We start from the raw sequence: 20,705 nt of genomic DNA on the forward strand, positions 1-20,705 counted from the left end.
AGAGACAAGTGGACAGAGACAAGTGGACAGAGACAAGTGGATCCAAGGTGGTAGCTGGCTAATCATCCTAGACAAAACAAGGAGCTTCTAGTTTGGTGAATAGGCCCTGTCTTAAAAGAATAGTTCAAAGAACAATAGAAGAAAAGATACCTAAAGTCCCCTTATGGTATCACATGTTTGTTTCTGTATATACATGTGTTTGCACCATGCAAAAGCCATGCAAACTCTAAAGTAACAGTAAAAGAAGAGGAAAAAATAAATATAGAGACTGAATCTTAGAGTTATCCTATCTTTAACCCACAACAAAAGGTTATCCACATATGGAGGTAGAGTTGAATCACTAGGAAACATTGAATCCTTCAGATCCTGATTAAGGACTGATAAGAAATACAAGTACTGTTTATCACAGTAAACAACTGGAGTGTAACACCCAGTAATACAAATTTATTTGAGATAATTCTTCAGAGTAATTAAAAAAGAGAACTACTGCCGGGCAGTAGTGGCACACACCTTTAATCCCAGCACTTGGGAGGCAGAGGCAGGCAGATTTCTGAGTTCGAGGCCAGCCTCGTCTACTGAGTTCCAGGACAGCCAGGGCTACACAGAGAAATCCTGTCTCGAAAAACCAAAGAAAATAAAAAATAATAAAAAATAGGAGTATTATCTTTCCAGCAATATATCCAGAAATAGTTGATCTAAGTGTTACATATGGACATAAGTCATTAGCCAATCTAATGACTGGGCCATCACATTGCCATTCCTTTAATGTGGTAGTATTTGAAGAGATATCTCATGTTGCCTTTCTTTCTCCTGTCTCAGAAAGGGAGAGGGGGGGAAGGGTGTAGGTCCAAAAATAATCTAGGGCAAAGTTTATTCAAAGAACACCAGTCTAAGAAGAAACCTGACTAAGAAACCTTGGCTTCCAGAGCCAATCTTGAGAAATACTTGAGATGATGATGTCATAGCTTAAGAATTATGGGCATAACAAGGCAAATATTGTTCATACAAAAGTAGGTTTTCTTCCTTTCTTTTTTGAGTTATGCCATTCTGCTCCATAGAATATGGTTTTCCATGTAAGGAAAATTTAAAACCTGATCACAAGTCAGATTGATCAAAGAGCTGGTTCTCTGGAAAATCATACAGGAATCTCCAGGAATAAAGAACTCTAGCCTGATTTCTCCATGTCCTATAACCAAATCTTGTGTCTTAATCAATCAAATCTTACCATCCAGTTCTAGAGAACAATCAAGAACAGTGGCAATAGCCTATATTGTTTTTCAGGCCTTGAAGACATCCGTGACCAACAACTCATTAAGATTCTTAATAATCCAAGCCTGGCACTGGGATTTTTATTTAGTAACCTATGACTTTTGTGAACAGTATGACACCCACATAGAGTACTTTTGTTTAAGCTCATTTTTATTGGTTGGGGGTGGGATTGGTTTTATTTTTTTTCATTTAGTTTTTTGTTGTTATTGTTAGTTAGCTTACAAAATGCCAGATCTCTTCATAGCTTTATTATACATAATTAGTTATAGATGACCCTTCCTACAGCTACTCCTCTCCCCCATCTCCATGCCCCAATCCACACTTAAGCCTTTCCTTCCATAGTATTCTCCATCTCACTTTTATGTCAACTGTGTGTTCTACTAACCTCCAAAAGACTTCCTTCTCCCATGGTCTTTTTCCTACTTTCCTGTGTTGTACATACTCATGCTCATACAGAAATACACACATATAAAAAATTGGTGCTAGAATCTACATATGAATGAAAACATGATTTTTTTCCTTCTACGTCAAGTCTCGGATTTTACTATTTTCATTTAAGTTTCATCAATGTTATAGCTAATATATACATGTATTCAGTGTTATAATATTTCACTTTAATATTTCTTTTAGTTATTGAACAATTGATAGACATTTGATTTGTTTCCAAATTAGGGCTATTTTAAAATAATGATGATGTGGAAAAGATATTTATTTGTAGCATGTAACTAGTGACTGGTATACCTATCTTTATGCTAATACTTCACTGGTTAGTTTCTGTCACTTTGCAATATGTTGCAGAATTAAAAGGTGGGAGTCTTTAAATTTGTTGATATATATGGGCACTTGAATGTTGGTGGGTGTGCAGGTATATATATGCTTGTGAGTGCAAGTTTAAATATGTGTGTGCTTATGAGGAGACCAAAAGTAGGAGTCTCTGGTATTATTCCTCCAGGACTGTACATCTTTTTTTGAGATAGTTTCTTAATTCACTAGAACTCACCAAGTGGGTAAGGCTACCTGGGAGTGAATCCCAGGAATCTACCCATCTATGCCTCCTTAGCACTAGGATTACAAAAAACATATCACCAGGCCTAGCTTTTCCTATAGATTATGGAGAATCTAATTTAGGTCATCATAGTTGTAGCACAAGTGCTTTACCAATTAAGTCATCTATCTGTCATTTTTCAAAATATATTTGTTATATAATATATTATAATATAAATATATTTGTTTTAATTATAATATATTACCTAAAATATATAAATATATTATAATATAAATATATTTGTTTAAATTATGATATTTTACCTAAAATGTAAATATAAACATATATGTAATAAGTATTTTACTACATTAAATACATATTGCCTACTGAGGCCCTTGTCATTCCCATGTGAATTTGAGTATTATCTCATTACTAGTGAAGAGGGAAAGCTGAGGAGTTTTAACAGTGAAGATGTAAATTCACCGATTGCTATAGGTAATCATGCCATCTGAACAGAATTAAATCTTCTAGTGTATCGTCTGTTTGTCCTTAACCTAAGTTTCACTGTACATCTCAGGCATTTTTACATTTCATGATGTATAGTAGGCTACAGCACTTAGGTGGCAAATGAAGTTTCATTTCTTAACCCTGAGTCATTTGCTTTTGATCACACAAATATACTTAACATTCTTTCTTCAGGAGCAAAAACACCATACCTATGTTAAGTGAGTCCATTGTGATTTTCTCCTCAAGTCTTAGGAATTCTTTCCAGGAGTCTCTCTCCTTAATTCCCTCAGTTAGGGTCAAACAGTAGGCCATCACATAGACAACAACAGGGTATCAAGAGTGCATTTTTCTTTCTGAAATGGAGTTCTGACTCATTACTCTGCCTAAGCTGACACCAACACATGGATTTGAAAATAACAGCTTAAATGAGTTAAGGTAGAAAATTTGATATTTTCTAATGACCTGCTTTAAAGTTCAGAGATTATTTTTGAGTGTTGAACATGTAGCTCTGTAGCAAAGTGTTCGGGCCTGGTTTGAGCCCAGCACCATTACTAAGACATAAAAAGCAATTAACTAAAACTACATCTTATTTTTATTAACATGTTTTTCAGTGTTTAATAAGTATGCAATGTCAAAGGCCAGCTTCAACGCCACAGGGTTAAGGAAGGCAGAAAGTGTGGAGTAGGTGATTGAGGTCGGTGCTAGTAACAGCCAACAAGGGTCAGCACTAGGAGGACTAGTGGGGGTCAATTCTGATAACAACTGACAGGGACTGCTGCCTATGGCAACCACTGATTAGAGAAAAGAAAGGGGAATAATCATACACACACATATACACATAGTGGATGAAGCAAAGCAGGCTCCAACTCATACCTAACTAAACATTTCCCATCTGTCTTTCTTAACACAAGTTCAAGGTACAAAATAATAATTCTTTTTTTCATTGATTAACAAAGTTTAAGCAAGCCAGTCTACAGTAGCAAGAATTTCCTATGTTTAGCTGATGATAGTTTGTATGTACAAAGAAACAAATCATCATCTATTTCATATTTTTTTGTAGTCTTGATCAGTTAAACTGGCTAATCATATATTTTCTGCTCTTATAGTCAAAATAGAATTATTTACTCTTTATTCATGACCTTTCTTTTCATAGTGCATACCGAAAACCCATTACCATATCCCTAAATCACAAGATAAGGGAATCCAGTCCCAACCTAGAATGAATGTTTTCTTTGATCATTAACTTGTCCCAAGACTATTTTTCTTGCTACTAAAATTTTGTTTATGTACTGCATGAATGCGCACTATACTCCTTTCTCTATCTTTTGCAGCTCTTACTATTCTATGAGGAAAAAGCGCACTCTATTCTTGATTTTAACTTTAAACTTTCTATCAACTACCTTAATGTTCCAAAATTACTTAAATTAAAATAACTTTCTAAAACTACTTAAAATCATTAATTCATCTAAGCAGCATTATCTCAAGAATGTTCATATCCATAATGATCTGCAGGAGACTTGCCTAACAGAGTGGGCTATCACCCGAAGTAATCACCAGGCTATAAGCAGTGAGGGTATCCCAGTGTCCACTCACACCAAGCCAGAAAAATGTGGAATATGGTAATGAAAAACATGCAAAGGCACATCAGCTTGGAGAGGAGGTCCTAAGAAAGGCATGTTTTGGAGCAGCAGAAGAAACGACTCAAAGTCAACATCAACGATAGGGTGCAAGATGACAGCTTTGTGTTCTGCCCAAGATGACTCTCCAGACAGAAGTCTACATAGCTCAGCTCTTGCAGTCCAAACCCATCTTTTATTTACATATCAACTCATTTATTAACCCAGATTCCCTTTTGATTATCCCAGGAATCAGCATTACCTTAGCTTAGACCCTTGATTCTTAGAAAAGGTGCAAGAACATTTTTTAACATAGCAAATGAATTCATAGATTGGCCTCTCTTTGCAAGCACAGACAATAAGCTAGCTGGCTGGCCTCCGACTTTTAAGATCACATAAATTGGCTCTGTCCCAGACTGACCTTGAACTCGGAAATCTCCTTGCCTTTGTAACTTTCTGACAAGCTGGCCTATTAGTGAAGCTGCCTTTTTTTTCTAGGTCTGTGAATCCCCTCATACAATTTATATTGCATGCTTATATTTTGTATAGTTGAGAAAATATACATTGTTTTTTATTACTATTGATTATTTTATTTATTTACATTTCAAATTTTGTCCTCCTTCCTGGTTTCCGCTCTGAAACACCCCCTCCCCATCCTTGAACTCATGTTTTCAGTGTTCTTTCCCTCAGCCTTAAGGGCTATCCCTAAGGTCACACAGCATTTACCATTTTGCTGAGGAGTATTAGACACACATTTGCATCCCAGACCTGTACTGCTTCTAATTATTATAGAGTCATTAACCTTGGCAGGGAGAAAATTTCCCAAAAGAGGAACATGAAGTAAATTATATACATTATTATAAAAATAAGCCCACACCCACAGCAAACTTCAACACTTGTGGAGGCCTTCACGTTGCTGGCTCTGTTCCAAGGACAGGAACCTTGTCATGCTGTCCCTTCCATAGCCATGTAGGACTTGGCACATCAGTAGAAAGAAGCAGTCCTGGGGTGAAGCCCCTGGGGTTGTGCCTCTCCAGTAAACCCATCCCATCCAAGCAAGATGGTGGGCCATCTCCAGGAAGCTTATTTTGCCTACTACAGATCCTCCTGCATGGCATCAACCAACACAAATCAATGAGGTATAATATGATACCCAAATGCATGACAATGTGTGTAAGGCAGTATTTCAAAGATTCCTCTGTTTGATCAAATCTACTTGTTGGGCAGGGCAGTGGTGGCGCACACCTTTAATCCCAGCTCTTGGAGGCAGAGGCAGGTGGATTTCTGAGTTCGAGGCCAGCCTGGTCTACAGAGTGAGTTCCAGGATAGCTAGGGCTACACAGAGAAACCCTATCTCGAAAAACAAAACAAAACAAAACAAAACAAAAATCTGCTTGTTGGTGCTCTTTGTTAAATTTTATGCTCATTTATATTTTTCAGTTCAGAATGCATGATTAGTTTTTAGTTTGTTTGATTTTGTTTTGTTGTTGTTTGTGGTTTTTGTTTTGTTTTGTTTTTTTTGAGAGTTTCTCTGTGGCACTCAGTCTGTACACCACGTTGGTCTCAAATTTAGAGATCTACCCTCCTCTACCTCCCAAGTGTTGGGATCACAGGAGTGTACCACCACTGCTAGGTATGCTTAGGGGTTTTTTTTTGTTTTTTTTTTTCTGTGATTTTCGTTTTTTATTGCACTTCTCATTTTGCTTATGTGTTATTTTTCTGATTTCATTGTCTCTACGTGTTACATGTTTCCAGGTTTAGAAATTGATTACTAGAATATTCATGTGTTATTTAGTGGTAGTTTTTCTTTAATTTTTGTTTATTTTACCCTGGACATAAAGAATAGCCATGTTTCACTTTTTTACAAACTTTTGTTGTTGTTGTTGTGTTGTTTTGTTTTGTTTTTAGAGACAGGGTTTCTCTGTGTAGTCCCGGCTGTCCTGGAACTCTCTCTGTAGACCAAGTTGGCCTTGAACTCAGAAATCTGCCTGCCTCTGCCTCCCAAGTGCTAGGATTAAAGGCGTGCGCCACCACTGCCAGGCCCATTTTACAGACTTTACAGACTGGTTTTGGAGAGAAAAGATCCCCAATTGTGGTAGGTATGAGGTTGCAAGCTGCATGGAGAACGCAACTCCAGCTCCAGTAACAGCCTTTTGCATCATCAGCTGAGGTCAGCATTAACAACGATTCCATGAGTGCTCCCAGCCAAGCTGTGGATGTTTACAGCAATGGGGAAAGTTGTTGGAGTAATTGATTGATAATAAAGACTACTGAATCATCCTGATCTCTTTTCTCCTATAGAAGATGGCACAGTCTGGCTGGGGTTATTCCTTCTCATTGCCACAACAGGCTCATGAGAATGTTCCTGGTAGTAGTGCCACAATATCTGATCCTCAGTGGCCATGAAGTAACTTTAAAGCCCAGCTCTGGAGCATGTGGAAAGACCTCAGTTTTTTTAGTACAGTGCACATGTGCTCCAATAGAAATATTGGTAATGTTGTGAGGAATACCAGTGCTTTGGGGGCCACCTGGGAGTTGTGGAATACAACATAGGCACACACAGATCTATAGAGCTCTTGAACATCTGTATTTCTGCTGCAGCAGTGGTTGTACTGCCCTAGGCAATGGTGCTCAAGGAAAAGCTTCAGAGCAGAGTGTGCATAGGATTGGAAAGGAGGGATTTTACACACCTGAGTCAGCACAACAAACATCTCCTTGAAGGAGCAGCTCTCTTATCTGGTCCGCCATAGCAGCAGTGGTTGTTGATGAAACCTGCCAGGATCTTCTACACAGCAGGTCACTGGGAAGCATCACACCCACTGTGTGGCTGAGACCCATAACACTCCCTTTTCTTTGTTCCTACTCATCTAGGATGTCTCAGCTATGCAAACTACCACAGTAATCCTTTCTGCATAGTGATTTTCCTTCTTACTCCACTGTTTGGCTATGGGTTATTAAATGAATCATTGGGCTTTCCTAGAACAATTTATGTTCATGGGTGTCTAGGTGCTTTGTTGTGAGGAGTGGAAGACATTACTACTATTTTTCTTTAATGACTCTTCCACAAAGTTTATGAAATTAGTAATAAAATTATTTGCAACTTTTAACTTCCTAAGAATTTTCTGTAATAATAAAGTTATTGAAATGCCAATATGAATTACTGAGGTAAAAGTATCCTTAGACTGTAATTTATCTGCCACCAAGTTCGACGAAAAGGGATCATCCTTCATTCAACAGATACAAAGTTTTGTGCTGATTGATGGAAATTCCTGTTTGTGATTCTTAAACAAAATGTAAAGTAAAACATTCAAAAGTGTCAAAAAAAAAAAAAAAAAAAAAACAAGAACCTTTGAGCTTTTAGATGTGTAAACTCCTAACCGACTTTCTCTCTAGTGAACTCAGAGAGATTACTGCTTCACTTGGGAGAGCTTAAAATCAAATAAGGGATTGTAGGACTCAACTTTGCCTTCCTCTTAAGAGATCTATTGTTTTCCCAAATTGCACTGCCAGCTATCAAAATAAAACTTGTCTGTGTTTTATAATATGATTGTTTTTAGAGAATCTGACCTGGGCCTCTTAATCCTCCTGCCTCAGCCCATAATTGCTGGGATTCAAGGATTATACCACCAAACCATAATATGCTTTTAATTTTTAAATAATTTTAAGTTAGGGAAATGTTTACTTAAAGACATTACTATTTTATTAGAAATGTTCACTACATAATAAAACTGAATTCAGTGGGATATAGTTGAGATAAATATTCATGAAAAGATTTTACTAGAGGGCTGGAGACTTAACTCAGAGCATTTGTGCTCTTGCAGAGAATCTGGGTTAAATTCCAGCATCCATATTGTGGCTAAGAGTTTTCTGTAACTCTAATCCCAAGGCATCAGACTTTATCTTCTGACCTCTGCAGGCACTAGGCAAGCACATGGTAATTAAACTTGTATGGAGGCAAAGAACTCATACACATTAAATATAATTTGAAAAAAATAAAAGTTTTCCTCGAACTATTAAAAGAATAGTTTTAGGGCAGTAATTCTCAACCTTGCTAATGACCTTTTAATACAGTTCTTCAGGTTGTGGTGACCCCCCCAAAACCATAAAATGATTTTCATTGCTCCTTATAACTAATTTTGCTACTGTTCTGTATGTCATTTATATCATCATATAAATATCTGATATTCCCACAGTTCCTCCTCCCATTCCTCTTTCTCCTGTCTCCAAGAGGATGCCCTCCACCAGTATAGTAAATGAGTGATTGGAAGAAGATCAGTGTGGGACTGTAAAGCCTAGTATGCCATATACAAATGCCAGCACCTCTTAATAACAATCAGCATGACCTCTGCCTAAGTCTTGGCTTCATCAAAGCAGAAGACTTGAGCTTGTTTTCCATGTTACCTGACTGTCCTGCTGACAGGTAGCTGGTGAACTTTGGATGCTTGAGGGACACTAAGGAGAACCTACACCTCATTGAAGCATGAAATCGCTTGTAGTGTTGCAAGTAAACATCAGAGAAAGCAATAAATTATAAGCTTTAAAAAAACAAACCTACAAGTGCTCTTAATTGGCAAATTACATGCAATGGCCCAGAAAAGTCACATCCCTCCTCCCCCCACCAAAAGAAAAGGTTTTAGAAGCCTGCCTCCTCAGAATCTCTGGCCAGGCTGATAGGAAAAGGATAGTTCCCCATACAAAGCCAGTCTACAAAGAGTGGCATTTTTCTTAAAGGCTTATTACTCAAGGTAGGTGAGGAGAGGACGTATCAAAGGGCATACCAAAAAAATGGAAACATGACAAGGACAAAGTAAATCAGAAACCAACCAGGAATATGATTATGAGACAGAAAGTTCAAAATAATTACGTTTTGTAATCTTGATGATCTCAAAGAGAAAAGATAATGATTAGAAATTGTAAAAGTACATGAACAAAAATGAGACTATCAATAGAGATTTGAACCATATAAAAGTAAGTTTTAGAACAGAAGAATATTGTTACTGAGTTGAATTTTTTTCTGAAGGCTCAGCAGCATAATTTGATCAAGCAAAGGAATCCATAAACACAAAAATATAGGTCATTTGAAATTCTGGAGTTAAAAAAAAACAAAAAGTAAAGAAGTTCAAAGAACTTTATAGTATATCATCAATCAAAATAATGTAGGTGTGGAGAAAAGAGAAAAGGAAAGAGAATTAGGGAAAATATAGAAACAAATACGCCAGAGAAAAGAAGGGAAAAGAAAGCTGAAATTAGTTGAAGAAATATTAATAAAAACATCCCAAACATAAGAAAGAAATGTACACTCAAATACATTAAACTCAGGCTGCCGAGATGGCTCAGTGGTTAAGAGCACTCATTGCTCTTCCAGAGTTTCTGAGTTCAATTCCCAGCAACCACATGGTGGCTCACAACCATCTGTAGTGGGATTCAATGCCCTCTTCTAGTGTGTCTGAAGAGAGTGATAGTGTACACAAATACATAAAATAAATAAATCTTAAGAAAAATTAAACTCAAAGCTACAGCTCGGATAAGTTCAAAGAGATACATATCAGGACATGCTATTTTCAACTTGTCACCAGCACAAGACCCCAAAGGAAACAACTAAAAATGATTTATCACAGTCAAAGGAGCTCCAATAAAAATCTCAATAGTTATATTAGGAGATCAAAATTTGTTCAGATATTACTTCCAAAGTGAATTTAAAAACAAACAAGAAAGAGGCTCTTTCAGCAAAGATTACATCCAGTAAAACTGTCCTTCAAACATGAAAGAGAGATGAAGATTTTCTCAGATAAACACAAGCTGAGGGAGGCCAGCACCACTAGATCTTGCTTACAAGAAATGCTAAATAAAGTGCTTCATGTTGAAATGATATAACACTAGACTGCAGTGTGAAAGTATACAGAAATAGAAATCTGAAAAGACATGGAAATAAATTACTGAGTACCAGTCAATATATTGGCTAATATCAAATCGTGTAATATTTTAATGATGGAATTAAAAGCACTTTTAATTTGGGAGCTGTAGAGCTGGCTGCATGGTTAAGAGCACTAGCTGCTTTCCCAGAGGACCCAGATTCAACTCTCAGCACACATATGGCAGCTGAAAACCATCTATAATTCTAGTTCTAGGAGATCTGACATCCTCTTCTGGTTACTTCAGGTACAAGGCACACACATGGTACACAGACATGAAGACTGGCAAAAGACTCATACACAAAACATTTTAAGTACTTTTACTTTGGTAAAAAAATCTAAACATAAATATATAATATAAAACTATAAAATATATGTATCAATAAGCAATACATAAAAATGTTACATATATAATAATAGTTGAGGTAAAAAGATATAAGAGTAGGAGAAACCTACATTTGAGCCTATTAACAAGTACGTGTCAGCTTTTTGGTGTTTTATTTTGTTGTTGTTTGTTTAGTTTGTTTTTAAGACAAAGTCACAGTGTGTTGCCCAGGCTGGTCTAGAATCATATCTATACTATAACATCACACCCAGTGCAACTGTCTTTTAAAAATCATTTTTTGTAATTCATGTAAAAAGAACACTAAATTTATTGACCACAATAATATTTGAAGTTATATATAGTGTTTACTTATATAGGCATCTTTTTTAAAAGATTTATGTATTTACTTATTTTATGTATGTGAGTACACTGTCACTTCTCAGTTACACCAGAATAGGGCATCAGGTTCCATTACAGATGGTTGTGAACCACCGTGTGGTTGCTGGGAATTGAACTCAGGACCTCTGGAAGAGCAGTCAGTGCTCTTAACCACTGAGCCATCTCTCCAGCCCCTATTGCCTTCTTTTTGTCATTTCATTTTTGTCATATGTCATTTTGACATATTCTAGACTATGATATGTTCAGAGCATCTTTGGTCCTTGATTTTTAGATACTTTCTCCCTTGAAAACCTAAAATATCCTTAGGAAAAGAGACATATTATATAGATATAAAATAATGTTCTTAATGCAGTATCCAAAGAAAATACTATGAGAATGTTTTTTAATACCTAAGTGCAAGGAAAATTTGTAAACATGTTTAGCTTTATAATAGATGCAGTACTCACGAAAATGTCACAAGAATATCATGAAGAATTTCTGGATGTTTTTCATGCAGACTCCCCAGATATCAATATCTTGCCACAATTAGATGTTGCCATATTTATCTGCATATTAATATGTGCATACTTTACTAAATTGCTTGTGGATAAAATGCAGATGTGATGCCTCTTTATCCCTTCTTCAGTGTGGATTTAAAATACGGGTAAAATGAGGTTGATGGGAAAAATTAAGACATTCTCTTGCATAACATCAGTACAGTTATGAAAATCAAGAAATTAACAGTACCATAATACTATTATGTAATCTGATTCCAATTAAATTTTGCCAGTTCTAATAATGTTCTTTATAGAAATGGGTAAAAGAATAATTCTTTTGTTCTAATCTTGGATTCAACCCAGATTCATACAATATGTTTAACAATAATGTCCCCATAGACTCTTTTATCTAGAACAATTACTCATGTTTTTCTTTGCTTTCATGTACTCAATATTTATGAAGATCATAGGTCAGTTATTTTATATAATGGCTCATTTTATATAATGACTAAATTATATAAATTTAATTTTTCTGATGTTTCACAGTGATTTAATTTCCATATAATTTGTCAGGAATGTGATGCTGTGTCCTTTTCAATATATAGTGTCAGTGATGCCATGATATAAATTTGTTCCATTGTTAGTGATGCTACTGTGGATTACTTGGCAGAAATGGTAGATAGTAGGGTTTTCACTAAGAAATAACTTTTTGGCTTTGTATTTAATAAGTACCTTCTGGAGATATATTTTATACTCTATAAATACCTTGTTTTGCCTGAAGCTTTTCTTTCTGCTTTTAGTATCCACTGATGATTTTTGCCTGAACCAGTTATTAGTATGAGGATTGTCATTGTAGACTTTTCTAGTTATACTTCTTTAATAAGTTAAAGTTATGTTATAGGAAACAATGTTTAAATCATTATTTATATTACTGTCTGTTCATGAATCCTTATTTTCCTTTTATTAAATGTCTTTTTGCTATAAATCTATGCCAAGTTTAGCCAAAAGGAGCCTTTCAGTCTTGCTCTAAGAACCTTTTTCTATGTTCTCATCACTATTTAAATATTTTTTATTGAAAAACAAAGAAATTGTGAGGGAAGAATAGCAATTTCCCAGGGAAACAAAAAAAATGAGAGAAAAGTTATTCTAGGTAGAAAGAACATTGCATACTAAAGCAAGAAAATATGAAAGCATACTATGTGTTTACATATCCACAGTATTGCCAATTTTATAAGCAATGAGTAGAATGCTGAAAAACAAGAAGGGAAGAATTTTATATAGTATCATAAATAGTTGAAACTGTATCCTATGAGTGATGATGAATTGTGATGTAAGTTACAGAGCTGACACTGGGGCAACCATGCCCTCTGTTGTAATAGTGAGGCACAGACCTTGCAGCAGTGTTTTGTTTTGTTCTTTAGTTTTGTTTTTTAAATATTTGTTATTCAGCCCAAGAAAATAAGCAGTCTTTTCATCTGTGCTTTCTATGTTAGAAATGTAAGATACATTACCTTGAATATACATGTAGAAAACCTGTAAAACCATGAAATTTGAGACAACTTAAGAAATTATATGTACAATTTTTTAAAAAGTGACTTTAATACTGACTGCATGAATTCTGCCATTGTGTTTCCCTAGAAATTTGGAACTAACTTCTCTTGATTAGAAAGATTTGTTTGGAAGATTAAGTACTTGCCACCTCTGAACCACTTGTTCTTCAACATACCCAACACTATAAAAATTTAAATTGAATGCACATGTTACTATAATCTGTGTTCATTACATTTCCTAGAAAGCTTGTTCTAGGTCACCTGCTATTCAAAGAGCCTAAATAGAGAAATACAAGGCATTCTATCCCCAAACACTATGTGATGCTAAAAGCTAAGGTATAAACAGGGACACGTCAAGACTCCTCCTTGAGACTGTCAGTATTACGAAAAGTATTCCTTTACACTGTAAGTAGTTTAGGAAACTCCTATTAATTTTTATGAATAATAGAACTTCCTTCTGAGGTTTTGATTTAATCAAGAAGAACCTGGACATTTTGTTGCTACTATAGTATGTTCTATAATTTTAAAGCTGCCTTTCTTCATTTATTTGTAATGTTTTTATTATTACATTTACTTTTTTACAGTCCAGCTGTGTCTTCCCTCACAGTCCCCCCTCACACAGTTCCACCCCCTGTCTCCAAGAGAATGCCCCCTGCAACAGGTCTCCCCACTCCCTGGGGTGTCAAGTCTCTCAAGGGTTAGGTGCACATCTTCTTCCACTGAGACCAGACCCTCTGCTGTGTATGTGTCAGGGGCCTCGGACCAGCTAGTATATGCTGCCTGTTTGGTGGCACAATGTCTGAAAGATCTTGGGAGTCCAAGTTAGTTGAGACTGCTGGTCTTCTATGGAGTTACCCTCCTCCCCAACTTCTTCCACCCTTTCCCTAATTCAATCTATTAGTTGGGTATAAGTATCTGCATCTGTCAGTTGCTTGTTGACCCTCTTAGATGACAGCCTTGCTAGGATCCTATCTGTAAGCACACCATAGCATCAGCATTAGTGTCAGGCCTAGGAGCCTCCCCTTGAGATGGATCTCAAGTTAGGCTGCTCACTGGAACATCTTTCCCTCAGTCTCTTCTACATTTTTATCTCTGCAATTCTTTTTACACAGGAACAATTCTGGGTCAGAATTTTTGACTGTGGGATGACAACCCTATCCCTCCACTTGATGCCCTGTCTTTCTACAGGAGGTAGAATCTATGAGTTCCTTCTCTCCACTATTGGACATTTCATCTAAGGTTCCTCCCCTTTGAGTCCTGAGAGTCTCTTACCTCTCAAGTCTCTGGTACTTCCTAGAGGGTCTAACCCATCTTCCCACACCCTGAGGTTACATATTTGCATTCATTCTGCTGGCCCCTCAAGGCTTCTCTCCTATCAACAGCCACCCCCCATACCTAGTCATTTTCCCTTTCCCCCCTCCCTCCTCTCTTACCCGAGTCCCTCCCTCGCTCTGTCTCCCTTGGTTATTTTCTTCTCCCTCCCTAGTGGGATTGAAGCATCCTCACTTGAGTCCTTCTACTGTTAACCTTCTTGAGTTCTGTGTATCCTAGGTAGTCTGTAGTTTTTTGTAATGTCCACTTATTGGTGAGTACATACCATGCATGTCTTTTGGGGTCTGAGTTATCTCACTGAGAATGATATTTTCTAGTTCCATCCATGTGCCTGCAAAATTCCTGATGTCCTCTTTCTTATACTTGAATAGTATTCCATTGTGTAAACGAACCACATTTTCTGTATCTATTCTTCTGTTGTGGTACATCTGGGTTCTTTCCACCTTCTGGCTATTACAAATAAGGTTGCAATGAACACAGTGGAGCATGTGCCCCTAATGGTATGGTGGGGCATCTTTTGGGTATATGCCCAAGAGTAGTATTGCTGGGTTTTCAGGTAGATCTGTTTCCAGATTGCTGAGGAACTTACAGATTGATTTCCAGAGTGGTTGTACCAGTTTACAATCCCACGAGCAATGGAGAAGTGTTCCTTTTTCTCCACATCCTTGCCAACATATGCTGTCACCTGAGTTTTTGATCTTAACCACTCTGATTGGTGTGAGATAAAATCTCAGCATTATTTTGACTTGCATTTCTCTGATCACTAAAGATTTAAAACATTTCTTTAAGTGCTTCACAGCCATTCAAAATTCATTGGGTGTGAATTTTTGATCTAGCTCTATACCCCATTTTTTTATTGGGTTGTTTGGTATTTTAAAGGTTAGCTTCTTGATTTTGGATATTAGTGATTTGAGATTAGTGAAGAAGATGTTTTTTTCCCAATCTGTAGGTTGTCTATTTGTCCTATTGACTATGTGCTTTAGCCTTTCAATATCATGAGGTCCCATTTATCAATTTTTGATCTTAGAGCCTGAGCTATTGGCACTCTGTTTAGGAAATCCGCCCCCCCCCAATTGCCAATGAGTTCAAGGGTCTTTCCCACTTTCTCTTCTATTAGATTCAGTGTAACTGGTTTTATGTTGAGGACCTTGATCCACTTGGACTTAAACTTTGTATAAAATGACAAATACGGATCTATTTTCATTTTTCTACATACAGACTGGCAGTTAGACCAGCACCATTTACTGAAGATGCATTGTATAGTTTTTGGCTTCTTTGTCAAAGATTCAACTATCCATACGTATGTAGGTTTATTTCTGGGTCTTCAATTCTATTCCATTGATTTACCTGTGTCTCTGTATCAATACCATGCAGTTTTTAGCACTGTTGCTCCTGTACTACAACTTGAGGTAAGGGATGATGATTCATCTAGAAATTCTTTTATTGTTAACACTTGTTTTCACTACCCTGAGTTTATTGGTTTTCCATATGAAATTGAGAATAGTTCTTCCCATGTCTGTGAAGAATTGTGTTGGAATTTTTATGGGGATTGCATTGGATCTGTAGATTGCTTTTGGTAGAATGGCCATTTTTACTGTGTTAATCCTACCAATACATGAGCATGGGAGATCTCTCCATTTTCTAAGGTCTTCTTCAATTTCTTTCTTGAGAGACTTGAAGGTTTTGTCATACAGATCTTTCACTTGTTTGGTTACACCAAAGTATTTTATATTATTTGTGGCTATTGTTAAGAGAGTTGTTTCCCTAATTTTTTTCTAAGCCTGTTTATCATTTGAATTAGAGAAGACTACTGATTTGTTTGAGTTAATTTTATATCCAGCCACTTTGCTGAAGTTGTTTATCAGTTGTAGAAGTTCTCTGGTAGAATTTTTGAAGTCGCTTATGTATACTATCACATCATCTGCAAATAGTGATACCTTGACTTCTTTGCCAATTTGTAAACCCTTGATCTGCTTTTATTGTCTTATTGCTCTAGCTACAGCTTTGAGTACTATATTGAATAGATAAGGGGAGAGTGGGCATCCTTGTCTCTAGTTTTAGTGAAATTGTTTCAAGTATCTCTCCATTTTTTTATTAAACTAATAAAATTTATCTTAAAATATACAACTCAATATTGACACTTTTAAGTCATCAAAATAATTTATAATAGTTAAATTCCTCTTATATATACATGATATCTTCTGAAGCTAAAAGTAATTTGCACTCAACCAGTTTTTAAAATCTACTTGGAACATTAAACATGATAAAATCTCTTATGAAGTCCTCTATGAAAGGAAATTTTGACAAGTTTCTAAATGGACAGAAATCATTCAGTCTCCATGATAGAATACACAGTGTAACTGTGGCTTCATTGAATGAATTGAGTAGTGTTCCTTCTGTTTCAATTTTGTGAAATAGTTTGAAGAGTATTGGTATTAGGTCTTCTTTGAAGGTCTGACAGAATTCTGCACTAAACCCATCTGGTCCTGGGCATTTTTTTTTTTTTGGTTGGGAGACTTTTAATGACTGCTTCTATTTCTCTAGGGATTATGGGACTGTTCAGATGGTTTATCTGATCCTGATTTAACTTAGGTATTTGGCATCTGTCTAGAAAAATTGTCCATTTCATCCATATTTTGAGGGGTGAACATACATAATCATTACAAAGTAGTTTTTTTTAAATAAGAGCTTATTTATTTCACATATACATATTAGAAATCCAGAGACAAGCAATGCAGGGCTTATCTAGCAACTCAAATTTGAGGGTGTAAAGAGTCATAGTTAAAAAATGATTTAAAAAAATGAACACAACCCCTCCAAGTAACCTGCTGTCTTTCAGATAGAAGACAGGGTAAAAGCCTCTTTTGGAAAGGGTTTCTTTTCATCTTAGTATTTGTAATAAAATGTCTTCTCCCAGAGATTTCTAACTGGACACAGTTAGAAGACTAGTAGTGCATGTAGTTTGTTTTTTCTGTTTATTCATGGTGCTACAAAGATTTTGGGGTTCCAATGGCAAAGCTAAGTTATTCATACATTAAGATGTAGTGATCAAGAAGTCTGCATTTGGGTCTTGGGAGATGGTTTACTTCATAAATTTTCTTGCAAATGTAAAGACTTAACTTTGATGCCAGGAACCTATGTATAAAAAAGCTTGTTCCAGGGTGCCTTTGTAATCCCAGTGCTAGAGAAATGGAGACAGGCAAATCCCTGGAGCTTACTTGTCAGCCAGCCCCAGCTTAGTGATTGATCATCAGGCTAATGAAAGAGTCTACATAAAAGCATGCGTGTTCATCTACATGAATGAACTTCAACACACATGAAACCCATACGCAAGGAAAGAAATGCTTCCATCATCAAATGATTCAATTTTTTACCTCAACAAATATTTACTTTTATGTACTACAGATATATGACTATGAATGTCTGTGTATTATATGTGTAGTAAAGTAGGGAAATGGGAATAAAATGATAGTATGTATTATTATACAGAGAGTATTCCTAGACACTTCTAATGCGATGATACAAGCAAAAGAACTGAAAGAAATGAGGGCTAGTTAGTAGTATAAGTTTGAAGGAAAGTGGTCCAAGGGAGAAAACAGCAAGCACAAAGGCCCTAAGGTGAGGGACACTTGACACAGTTGCTGAAAAGAAAGAAAATAGTATGGCTGGACCACAGTGAATCCAAAAATGTTAGAAGACAGGAATAATGGAAGTGAGCTAGAGAGATGGCTCATTGTTTAAGAGCACTGACTACTCTTCCAGAAGTCCTGAGTTCAATTCCAAGCAACGATCAGTAATGGAATCTGATACCCTCTTCTGGTGTGTCTAAAGAGAGCAATGGCATACTCATATACATAAAATAAATAAATCTTTAAAAAAAATAAATATATATTAAAAGAAGAATAATGGGAGTGATGGTTTATTGGCTTCATAGACATTAGCCAATATTATAATGTGAAATTCCAAGCCTTTAAAAGTTATAAGCATATGTTACGTCTTAGAAAGGATTACATAACCATGTGGTAGACAAACAGCAATGGAACAAGAATAGAATAAGACCAGGTACCAGAACTCAAATGATGTTCCAGCTGTTATAGTCACCATGGAAGTGAGAAGTAATGATCGTACTCTATATTTTAAAGTTAGTTTGGGTATAGTTTTAACAGAAGGAGAAGACTCAAGGGTGTCTCCACTGTCTTGCCCAGGTATAAAACTGGTATTAAAAAAAAAAATGGCTATTCATTTAGTTGAAAATTTGAAGATAATGAAACATCCAATGGGTGGTAAAAGCAAGTTAGAAATGTAAGAGCTTAGTTCTGGAAATTTTAGGTTTGAGTTGTCTGTTGTATATTCAAGTAAATGTTAGATGATTGCTAGCCTGAAAAAAATTGTTATCTACTAGCTCTTAGATAATACACAAATATAAAGTAGAGGATAGAAATTGGTTTCAGAGTTATAAAATAAGCAGTTTTTCTATATGTATGACATTGATGCCAAAGTGAATACCTATATATAATCTTCCATGACTTTTTACAGGAAAAAGAACAATTCCAATAAATCTTACATACATTCATTTTACTAACTAGTTCATTAATGTCTAAAGGTTAATACAATAGTTGAAGATACTAACCTGAAGCCAAAACTACTTATATCTTGGCTCTTTTGTCACCAGCTGTATGACTTAGGCAAAAATATAAATTCCATCGAAGCTTCTTTCTTCATCTGTGTAAAAAAAAAAAAATGGTACTTGTACCTCACTATAAGATTATTTGACTCATAGTAAACACTAAATGAGGTATCAGTATCATTAAATTTTATAGTTTTGTTACATGCAATATATAACATTTCTAATTTTATATAATGTTCTACAAGAATGTGTCAGCTACAGGAGAAATAGTGTCTCACCAGGACCCAGAAATTGGAAGTTTAGATGTTTAAAGTCATTCTTCCTTGTTAATAAGTGTTTGAGTGTCTTATTCTCGGTTAACTGTCTTCTGTTTAGGTCACAGTGCTGTAGATATCACCAAGGTGGCTAGAAGACATCGCATGTCTCCTTTTCCTCTGACGTCTATGGACAAAGCCTTCATTACAGTCCTGGAGATGACTCCGGTGCTTGGTACAGAAATCATCAATTACCGAGGTACTTTCATATTTGTCTTGGTCTTTGTCTTCCGAGACTCATGCACCATGAATGTACCAGTTTCTAAAGCACAGTGCTGACTCATCAGTATCAACATCAGAATCTTCTTTCCTGTTTCTATATTCTATTAAACTAGTATTTACTTAATAGTCAGTATAAAATACTAGATGTCTTTCATTTCATAAAATATGGAAGGGCCATCTGTGCTTTTTATCCCAAATACCAGTTCTATATCCTAAAGATGGTGCTGTCAGCACTAAATAAGAAAAGATAATTCTGAGTCCATTGGATAACTTCTGTTAGGAGTTGGAAATAACTTATAACCCTGTCTTGTAACCATATATTATAGAAGATTCATTCAGTTTCTGACTAACTTCAGCTGTATAAAAGTTTAAAAGTAACTCATGTCCAGAATATTACAGTTTTTTTATAGTTTGGGACTAGTAATGTGTGTGTGATGTGATATTGTCTTATAATGCTAGTACAAAGGCAAGCTGGAGTTCCTAGCCAGCTACATACCCAGCGCAATCATGTATCAAATGATTGAGTGATGATATAGACCTGATTAGCTATCAAATGCTTCTCTTTTTTTGGTAAGATATTACTATGTAGCCTAGGCTGGTTTTCAATCTGTATTCTCCTGCATTAGCCTTCTAGGTGGCTAAGATTACAGGCATATGCCACCATGCTCCATTTAAATGCATTTTTTGAATTAATAATATTTTCAACTTACAATGGTTTATTAGGATATAGCATATACTAAGGTGCATCTGTAGCTAAAAATGATCTACTTTATTCTTGGGTCATTAAATAATTACTCTGATCTATTTTCTGACATATATATATATATATATATATATATATATATATATATATATCTTGGGTTTTTTGCTCCTAGTCCAGTAGGGTAGGGCATTCAGAATAGTTTATGAAAAGATAATGGAAATGTTATTGTCTTAGCTTTCAGTCATTGTAACAAAAAATACCTGACATAATTAATTTAGAAGGAAAAATGCCTGTTTGGTCTTTTTTGTTTTGTTGTCATCATTGTTGTTATTGATGAGGGGCTGGTGAGGTGGTAATGGTGGTTTTTTGAAATAGTGTCTCATTGTGTATACCTGGCTGGACTTTGTAATCCATGCTGAACTTGAATTCATGGAGATCCACCTGCCTCTGCCTCCTAAATGCTGGGTT

The 20,705-nt window shown here is 35.9% G+C and overlaps 1 protein-coding gene across 11 annotated transcripts in view; it reads left to right on the top strand.

Annotated features, from left to right (window-relative positions):
* The window catches only part of Gphn (gephyrin), a 418,076-nt gene that overhangs the window by 321,785 nt on the left and 75,586 nt on the right, over window positions 1–20,705 (top strand). For all 11 annotated transcript variants that reach the window (XM_021201556.2, XM_021201558.2, XM_029541198.1 and 8 more), the window contains one exon: window positions 19,374–19,511. In XM_021201556.2, coding sequence (XP_021057215.1) covers window positions 19,374–19,511 — 138 coding nt within the window. The remainder of the gene's footprint in view (window positions 1–19,373; window positions 19,512–20,705) is intronic.

The sequence above is a fragment of the Mus pahari genome, chromosome 7, assembly GCF_900095145.1.
Source record: "Mus pahari chromosome 7, PAHARI_EIJ_v1.1, whole genome shotgun sequence".
NCBI lineage: Eukaryota > Metazoa > Chordata > Mammalia > Rodentia > Muridae > Mus > Mus pahari.